Raw genomic sequence first — 10,166 nt, 5'->3', positions numbered from 1 at the left:
ACAAACAGTCAGTAGGCCAAAAACAGTAATTTCTCCAAATTTCATTGCGCTAGGGCCAAAACTAGAAAAAATACAGACCTAAATAAAAAAATTTGAAAATTTTTAGCTCGTCTTAAAAATAAAAATTTTAAAATCCGTCTCTGTTGCTTAAAAAAACTTTGTATTTGGAACAGACACTCAACAGGTCAAAAGTAGTATTTTTCCCACTTTTCATTGCTCTAACGTCAAAACTACCAAAATTACAGATCCAAATGGAATTATAAAAATTTTTGGCTAGTCTTAAAAATAAAAATTTCTAAAATTTGTCTCTGTTGCTTAAAAAATTGGGATTTGGCATAAACAGTCAACAAATTAAAAATAGTAACTTTTTAAATTTCATTATTTTGGCGTCAAAACTGGTAAAATTACAGGTCCTATAGAAAAATATTGGAAAATTTTGGTTTGTCTTAAAAACGAAAATTTCTAAAATCCGTCCCAATGGCCCAAAAAAATTAGAATTTGGGACAGATAGTCAACACGTCAAAAATAATAACCTCTGCAAATGTCATTGTGCTAAGGCCAAAACTAGAAAAAATACAGGTCTAAATAAAAAAATTTGAAAATTTTTAGCTCGTCTTAAAAATAAAAAATTCTAAAATCCGTCTTTGTTGCTTACAAAACTTAGTATTTGGGACAGACACTCAACAGGTCAAAGGTAGTAATTTCCCCTATTTTCATTGCTCTAGCGTCAAAACAACAAAAATTACATGTCTGAATCTGATATGGAAATTTTTGGCTAATCTTAAAAATGAAAATTTCTAAAAGTTGTGCATAGACAGTCAACAAGCTAAAAATGGTAACTTTGTCAAATTTCATTGTTTTAACGTCTAGTAAAATCACAGGTTCGAATAAAAAATATTGAAAATTTTTTACTGGTTCTGAAATGAAAATTTTTAAAATCCGTTTCTGTTGTTAACAAATTTGGGATTTGAGGCAAACATTTAACAAGTCAAAAATAATTACATCTTTAAATTGTATTGTTTTAGACTTAAAACTAGCAAACTTACAAGTTCTAATAGGAAAATATTAAAAGTTTTTGGCTTGGCTTGAATTTTTTTTTATTTTTTCTGTGGCTCAAATTATTTGAGATTTAAGTTAGATAAGTAGTAAGTAAATTAAAAATAGTCCTATTTCTAAAGCTTTTTCTTCTAGCGCAAAATTACTAAAATTGCAGGTCAGAATCTAAAAAAAATTGGGATTTGAGACAAATAGTGAACACGTTCAAATAGTAATCTCGCTTTATTTTATGGCTCTAGCATCAAAATTACTAAAATTACTGGTCCAAATGGAAGATATTAGAAATTTTTGCCTTGTCATAAAAATGAAAATTTTTGTTGCTCAAAAAATTTAAGTTTTGTGACAATCATTAAGTCAAAAATAGTAATTACAACAGATTTTATTATTTTAGTGCTAAAACCATCAAAGTTACGGGTTTGAATGCAATTATTAGAATATTTTGACTTGTCTTAAAGACAAAAATCTCTAAAATTCGTTCGTGCTGCTCAAAATATTTGGGATTTAGGACTAATAGTCAACAGCTTAAGAGTAATTACTATAAAGTTTTATTGCTCTAGCGTCAAAACTACCAAATTACAGGTCGGAATGGAAAATATTAGAAATTTTTAGGTGTTTGTTGACTTTTTGGGTTTTTTTAATTCCCTGATTTTGTCCTTCAATTTCTATCTTTATATTTTCTTGAATTTTTCAAAATTTATTGTAGTGGTTAGACTGAATTATTTTGAGTATTTTTTCTCATTACTTCTTGTTTTTGGAAAAATCGATCAAAATGTGCTTGAAATCATCAATAGTCGTAAAAAAATACCAAAAAATGACTATTTTTTTGTAAACACAGGGTTTGAAGCTCAAGAAGCATCGTACTGGGAGTTTTTAAGGAGATCAAACGATTGTTTTTGCAAAAATCGACCGAAATGTTCATAAAGTCATTTAAAGTCGTCAATAAATAATTACTTAAAAACAGTACAAAATGACAAGTTTCTACGAATTTTGCTGATGTTAAGCACATTTCAGCCAATTTCTCAAAAATCAATCGTTGGATTTTGACAAAATTTTATTATCTTATGCATTGTTATTTCTACTTTGCTTATGGTTTTGTTTTGGAGATTCTGAAGGAAATCCAAGGGTTGTTTATAAAGAAATCGATCGAAATGTAAATTAAATTTTTGAAAGTCGTCAATTAATCTAAAAACAATGCAAAATGACGATATTCTTTATAAACACACGGTACACGTGTATTTGCAAAAAGGGCACGAAATACATCGTCTTGTATACAAAAACATTTTTTGTAGGCGCCAAATTTCAAATGAGGCGCTCTGATTGGTTTAGTCTGTGGCACCATCTAGTAGTAACAATTAACATGTATTTATTACAGGTATCTAACTTATCTCGTTCCAATCATGTTGTTTTTTAAAATTGCTTTTTTGTAAATCTGTAAATTTTCTGGAGGAAAAATCACCAAAAAACTAAACCGGTGACCGACAAATCAGTGTTGGATTTTCAAATTGACATTAACATTACTGTATTGTTGGTTGCATACCATTGACATTACATAATTAATAAGTAAGCTACAAGTTGTTGTATTAGTTTTTAATTAATACCACATTAATTCTTGTTTATTTCTTAATATTTGTGTTAGTTATTATCTTTTTTTGTCTCGTTTTTATTAATTAATTATAAAAATGTACAGCGCCCTCTACCAGTGGCTCTACAAACGTTTTACAGTTTCCTGTTTTATCGCGCTCTCTGGCGACGCGTGGCGCAAGCCGCCAGTGTCCGCCATCTTGTCGTGTCGGTGCTCTGTAAAGTCCTTCAGCGCGGCCCTCCACCGAGTTCCTCTCTCATTTCTCCGAATTCCCGCTCGAATCCACATGTTTTGTCGCCTCGTTCGCCAAAACACAAATGGAATTAGTGTGGTGGGAGTGTTCGGACGTCTCATCCTAACCTCTCCGTTTCAAATCGTTCCGATCGTTCGATTTATCGTGTGCGTCCCAGTGCCTGAAAAATCAGTGTTCCGCGACTTTCACCCGTCACGAAATTCCCGCGAGACAGTGAAAAAAATGTTCCCATGTTTGTAACAGTGCGAAAATGAACTCACGGGCCCAGCTGCAACCGTTCCTCAACAACTCCCTGGCGATCCGCCAAGAGATCCAGAGGTTCGAAAGTGTGCATCCGTCGATCTATGCGATTTACGACTTGATCGATATCATTCCGGATGGGTTGGTGGCTCAGCAGATCAGGGACCACGTCGTTTGCATTGAAGGTGAGTGGGGCTCTTTTGTGTTCTCTGCTACCTGTGAGGAAGACGCAGGTACAGGTTTCGTTTCGGGGGAGAATGGACGTGATGCTAACGGTAAACGCATACTTGTTGCGGAGGTCCGAAAGAAGCCACAAAGAACGCGGCCGTTGCGAGCGGTTTTCAGAGGAAGTGGTGCAACCACGAAATGTTGACCTCATCCAGAGTGCCGTGATTTTTCACGTATTGCGTCAGTTAAGATGTCCACGAGGCTTTGCAATTTCACAGAGTTGGCAGCATTGCCGTCACTCATTTCTTTCAATCAAAGTTGGCTACTGAAAATTGACGCTGTAACCACAAAATGTTGACCTCAGTTGGCTAAGAGTACCGTGACATATTGCGTTATTTGCGATATAAAGTAGGCCTTGCATTTTTGCAAAGTTGGTAAGACTGTTCAGTCATAATTGACGAATCCGCTTTGACATCGTTTTATTTACTCAATATGATTGTACAGTGCGATCAAATAAATCTGCTACCAATTTTTGGGATTATTATTGTTATTTCATTTTATTTTTTTGGTTTTATGTCAAGCTAAGGCACACATTTACAAGTTGCCAACCAGTTTAATTGATAATTATTAACTTTGTAAGCACAAAATGATTACTTGGTGTTGTGGTCATGTCAGGTTATGGGTGCAGCAATTTTTTTGATACATTTAGGGAGTTTTAATGTCATTTTTGCAATGTTGGTAGAACTGTCATCACCATTAGTGGCCACAATTCGTTTACTCAATCAAATTTTTTAATTAGTTGGTTGTGGCTTTGGCAACGTAAGTCTGGGATTGATATCTTTTAGTTATTTCATGCTTTTATGTCACGCTAAGACACACGTTTACAATTTGCCAACCAACTACTTAAATAGTTTTATTGATCACTCTGTATAATAAGAAACTTTGCATTTAAAATACGTTGTTTTTGTCAAGAGTGCCGTAATTTTGTGCCACCAAATTAACCTTGAATTTTTGCAAAGTTGGTCACACTGTTATCAGTCGTCACGATTCGTTATCTAGTTGGCTGTGGATTTGGGAACGTATGTTTTTATATCCATCAAATATTGCATGTTTCTAGGACAAGCCAAGACACACGTTCACAACTTGTCAACTAACTAGAGAAATAGTTCCATTGATCACTCTGTACAATTAGACACTTTGCAACGACAAAATGTTGTTTTGACTTGGTGTTCTTGTCAAGAGTGCTGTGATTTTTTGACATATTGCCTCCAAAAAATCTTGCATTTTTGTAAAATTGGTAGTACTGTTATCAGTCGTCACAATTCGATTTATTCAATTAAATTCATTATCTAGTTGGCTGTAACGTGAGTCTGAGATTGATATCTCTCAGTTATTTCATGTTTTTATGTCACGCTAAGACACACTTGCTCAGTTTGCCGACCAGCTGAATAAATTGGTCACCCTATATAATCAGAAACTTTGAAGCCACAAAATGTTGTTTTTATTTGATGTTTTTGTCAAGAGCGTCGTGATTTTTTGACATATTGCCGCCAATAAACTTTGAATTTTGACAGAGTTGGTAGTACTGCGGTCATCAATCGTCACCATTCGCTTTGTTCAGGCAAATTCTTGATTTAGTTGTTTGTGGCTTTGGGAACGTACGTCGGAGATTGATATTCTTTTGTCGTTTAATGTTTTTATGTCAAACTAAGGCACAATTTTTATAAGTTGTCAACTAACTACATGCATAGTTTTATTGATCACTCGGTATAATTAGAAACTTTGCAATCACAAAATGTTGTTTTTAGTTCGTGTTCTGGTCAAGAGTGCTATGAATTTTTGACATATTATGTGTCAATTGCGCCAGCAAATAATCTTTGCAGTTTTGTAAAATTCGATATCTAGTTAGCTGAAACGAAAGTCTGCGATTGATATCTCACGATGATTTCATGTTTTATGTCAATCTAAGACACACGTTTACAAGTTCACAACTAACTAAATAAATAGTTTTATTGGTCAGCCTGTATAATTAGGAAATTTTGGGTTTTAGTCAAGATTGTCGTGATTTTTTGACATCTTGTGTCATCATAACCAATTTTTTTTTATTTAATTAAATTAGTTATCTAGTTGCTTCGAGAACGTATGTCTTGAGATCTGTCAAATATTTCATGTTTTTATGTCAAGCTAAGACACACGTTCACAAGTTACCAATCAAGGAACTAGAAAAATTGAATTGCTCATCTGTACAATTTGAGACAAAAATGTTGCCTTTACTTTCGGTGAAGAAGGCTATGATTTTGTAACACGATATGAAGGAGACATTGCAGTTTTGTAAGGTTGGTAGAATTGTGATGTCAAAATTCCAAAGCCTGCCTTTATCTCCTAGGCACGCGTGTGCCAATTACGTGGTGTTTTTATGTCAAGCTAAGACACACGTTCACAATGTACACAACTAGATCTAATTGATCACTCTGTATAATTAGAAACTCAACTTTTTTTAACACTCGGTATAAATAAGAGGAAAATTGGATTCCTTCAGTACAAAGGCACTCACTTTTAATTAATCACTCTTGCGCCCCCCAACTACAAACTTTGACACTTATAATTAATTACCATCTGTCATTTGTCGATAAGAATTGATCTGTTGCGCTTAATTTGGTTTAGATATCGAGTGTTCAATTAAAACAGTCATCAAGTTGGCGTTGCTTGTTTGTAAACATCGAGAAATATCGGGTGTTCAGTTAAAACGGTAATCGAATTGCCGCTGCTTTTGCGTATGTCTATTATTAAACCATATTTTGTATTTGACATTTGATTTTTTGAGTGGGTTAATTATGTAATTTATAACAAAACAACGCCGACTTGATTACTTTAAATGGATATTTGATGTGTCTTATAAATTTGGGCAATTTAACCTCACTTTTTCGCTAGTTTTTTTATATTTAGCTGTTTTTTACTTTTTTGTATTCGTTTTTTTGTATTAAAATTGTTTTTTCAGTTATTTTTCTGTTTTCTTAAGTTTTTCATGTTATACGCTCATTCTGTATATGTAAAACTTACAAACTGTGTATACAGGTGAGAAAGTATGCGGAGTTTTTATAATTCAGTATACAGGGTGATTTATTAACAATCGATTTAGTTCTTCTTAAGTTTGTTCGAATATACAGAGTGTACTACGAAACACTATCTACAGTCACTATTTTTTGCTATACAGTTTTATATACAGGGTGTGTTATTAACAAATTTACAACTGAATTGTGTGTTAGACCGAATAGATAAAGTTTTTACTATACAGGGCTTTTTTTATTCGTTAGTTTGAAAGGCACGCTATAAGCGATCACACGGTATATTTCTGTCGCCGAAACGTTCGCATTCCGCGCGTTTTCTTCCGCAATTTCCGAATGTGGATCAGCGAAATGGACTGTAATTAAATCATGATATAGTTATTTACTTTTGTGGCCTGTAAATACTGTGGCGTTCATAAAAATGAATGCTGGCGCCGCGACGCTCTCAATTATCTTTATTACGGCGATCTGGGGTGAATTATTATACCACCAGCGTCGAGTGGAAGGGTACGTTTTGAACGACACCAGAATGCCAATGTTTAAAAAAAAAACTGAATACATATAGCCGTAAATGTTATATCTCACTAACACCGTGATTGACACGAACAATCAAGTTGTCGCGCCGAATTAAAGTCTGAAAAGATCCTAGCCACCTGTTGTCTACAGGCTGTCTCGTAACTAATAGAAAATCGCGTGTTCAACTGTCGCATATTGTTGAAGCTTTATTCCTTTGTTTTGCTAACAATCGTCGTCATCTAGCAACTATCGCTTGTAAAATAACAGTCGACGCTGGACGATCGTACAAAAGCTGCACAAATCGATTCATCTAGGAAGCCGTGACGTTTATACAAATGCATTGCGCGTCATATTGCGTGTCCGCGGTTTCAAGTTACGACAATGCAACAATTAAGCTTCGACATGCTCTCAAAACTCCACCGCCCACTCCAATCACTACTTTTATTTGATCACCGATTAAAAGAAAGGCAATCCAACACCATCTGCACTTGTCCAAGGTCGATAAGAATTATTTGTTGTTATTACCGATCGAGTAATTTATTCAGAGAGGTGTGAAACACGAAGAATACGGAAAATGGAATTGTCGTTTGCGCGGATTTCGTCTGAACCGCTCCCGATCCGTGTAATAAAAATGCAAATTTCATCATTGTGCCTAAAGGTCAGCCCACATGAGGCTCGAGCCCACGTGGATAAAACGTTGATCCTTGTAATTTAAACGTAATCAGGAGAGTGCCATGAAAAAGTGCTCGGTTGGATTTAAATCTGACGGTTTTTAATTAAGGTAGGGATCTGTATTACCGACACGAGGTGTTTTTTTTAGTGAGGGAACTACAGTTTATCAAACGCTTTAGTGCGGTTATGGCTTTGACTTTTTAAATCGTTTATAGCCACCTAACCGCAAACCCCCATAATCATAATTTAATAATTGGGTCTCATTTGGCTTGAAATGAATCGCAATAAATATTCTCAATATCTTTTCAAATATGCAATTTAAAAGCGAATTGCGAGTTATTGATGACTATTTATTTCAAATCGTGCGTAATAGTCGTAATTTTTGATCCAAAAATATTTTTTGGGCATATTTTTACACTTGGTTCCTTATGCTTCTATAAGAAAAATTAGATTATCTGGACCACTTAGTAATAGAAACTTTCAAAAAAAATTAACAATGTTTTTGCAAAAATAAAGATAATACCGTTATTAGAAATAATGGCTAACAAAGATATATTAAAATTAACCCAAATTCAACAACTTTTATGGACTATTTAACCTTAAAAATAACTTCCACAAATTTCGTTCTTGTGGCACCAAAAATGTGGAAATTAAATCGCGTTCAAATTTTTTTTTATCTACTCGAAATAAAAAATTCTACAAATTCTCCTTTTCGCTCTAAATTTTTGTAAATAGGCACTGTAAATAAGATAGTCAAGAGTGATAATCTCCACAAATTTCGTTAAAATCACATAACAAATAAAGTAGTTGCAGGATCTTAAAAAAAAATTGGTGGTATTTTTATGGTCTTAAAACGAAAATTTTTAAAAATTCGACTTTTTAATCAAAATTTTTGCAAATTAGTGATATTACTATAACAAACAAAAGACACAACATGCATAAATTTCGTTCCTGTCGCACTAGAAATAACGAAATTACAGTGTTGAAAAAATTGACATTTTCAATGTTGTCCAAATAAAAATTTCTAAATATTTTCCTTTTTTGGTCTAATTTTTTCTAAAACTCTTAATAAGACAGTTAAGACGTATAAACTTCACAAATTTGGTTCTAGTGGCATTAAAAATGAAGAACTAACAGGTCGTTTAAAATTTTTGGTCAAATTTTTTTTTTAGTTAAAAACAAAAATTTTTCTTCGCTCCTCGAAATCAAAATTTCTAAAAATTGTCTTTTTTGGTCTAAATTTGTCTAAATCGACGCTCTTAATAAGGCAGTCGAGAGTGATAATCTGCACAAATTTCGTTAAAATCGCATAAAAAGTAAAGAAATTACAGGATTAAAAAAAAATGGTGGCATTTTTTTGGTCTTAAAACGAAAATTTTTAAAAATTCGATTTTTGATCTAAATTTTTGCAAATTAGTGATTACTAAAACAAACAAAAGAAACAACATGCATAAATTTCGTTTTTGTCGCACTAGAAATAACGAAATTACAGTGTTGAAAAAATTGACATTTTCACTGTTGTCCAAATAAAAATTTCTAAATATTCTCTTTTTTTGATCTAATTTTTTCTGAAACTCTTAATAAGGCAGTTAAGACTTATAAACTTCACAAATTTGGTTACAGTGGCATTAAAAATGAAGAACTTACAGGGCGTTAAAAATTTTTGGTCAAAAAACAAACATTTTTCTTCGCTCCTCGAAATCAAAATTTCTAAAAATTTTCTTTTTCGGTCTAAATTTTTCTAAATCGACGCTCTTAATAAGGCAGTCGAGAGTGATAATCTCCACAAATTTCGTTAAAATTGCATAAAAAGTAGAGAAATTACAGCATTAAAAAAAAAAATTGGTGGCATTTTTTTGGTCTTAAAACGAAAATTTGTAAAAATTCAACTTTTTGATCTAAATTTTTGCAAATTAGTGATTACTAAAACAAACAAAAGAAACAACATGCATAAATTTCGTTCTTGTCGCACTAGAAATAACGAAATTACAGTGTTAAAAAATTGACATTTTCAGTTGTCCAAATAAAAATTTCTAAATATACTCCTTTTTCGTTTAAATTTTTCTAAATTGGTACTATTAACAAGACAGTCAAGACTTATAAACTCCAATTTCCAATTGTTCCAATCCACGGATTTTTTTCTTTACTATCCCCAATTAATATAATTGCGTTTATCATCAATTTGAGTAAGTTTCAAACAAAATCACCTCGAAATGTAGACCTGTAAAGAGTTGATTTGTAAGACTGACCAGCTGGGAAAAAATATTTATTACATAAGACCCAACCATTTAGGCGTTATTATGTTTATGGGGGTTTGCGGTAAGGTGGCTGTAAACGATTTAAAAAGTCAAAGCCATAACCGCACTAGAGCGTTTGTTAAACTGTACTCGGCTCGCTATCGCTCGCCTCGGAACTTGGCCTAATTACCCGGCGCAACGTCTTTCATCCGAAATTTGCATGGAAATTGAAGAGGAAGCTCATGTCTGATTATCGAGCTCGCGTTATGCAACAAGAAGTTTGTATGCACAGTGCCAGGAATACGGCAATTAACATGTGGCTATGAATTTGCGGTGCGATAAATTGGAAGAGGTGTTACCCGGGTGTATTAATTAGC

General features: G+C 33.3%; 1 protein-coding gene across 1 annotated transcript in view; it reads left to right on the top strand.

Annotated features, from left to right (window-relative positions):
- Window positions 1-2,820: 2,820 nt before the first annotated feature.
- The window catches only part of LOC148176617 (centaurin-gamma-1A-like), a 51,238-nt gene continuing 43,892 nt past the window's right edge, over window positions 2,821-10,166 (top strand). Inside the window, exon 1 of the mRNA XM_088033738.1 lies at window positions 2,821-3,316. Coding sequence (XP_087889864.1) covers window positions 3,142-3,316 — 175 coding nt within the window. The 5' untranslated portion in view covers window positions 2,821-3,141. The remainder of the gene's footprint in view (window positions 3,317-10,166) is intronic.

The sequence above is a fragment of the Gnatocerus cornutus genome, chromosome 4 (assembly GCF_029298725.1).
Source record: "Gnatocerus cornutus isolate USDA-ARS CGAHR chromosome 4, icGnaCorn1.1, whole genome shotgun sequence".
Taxonomy (NCBI): domain Eukaryota; kingdom Metazoa; phylum Arthropoda; class Insecta; order Coleoptera; family Tenebrionidae; genus Gnatocerus; species Gnatocerus cornutus.
This window is presented reverse-complemented; position numbering and strand designations above follow the sequence as displayed.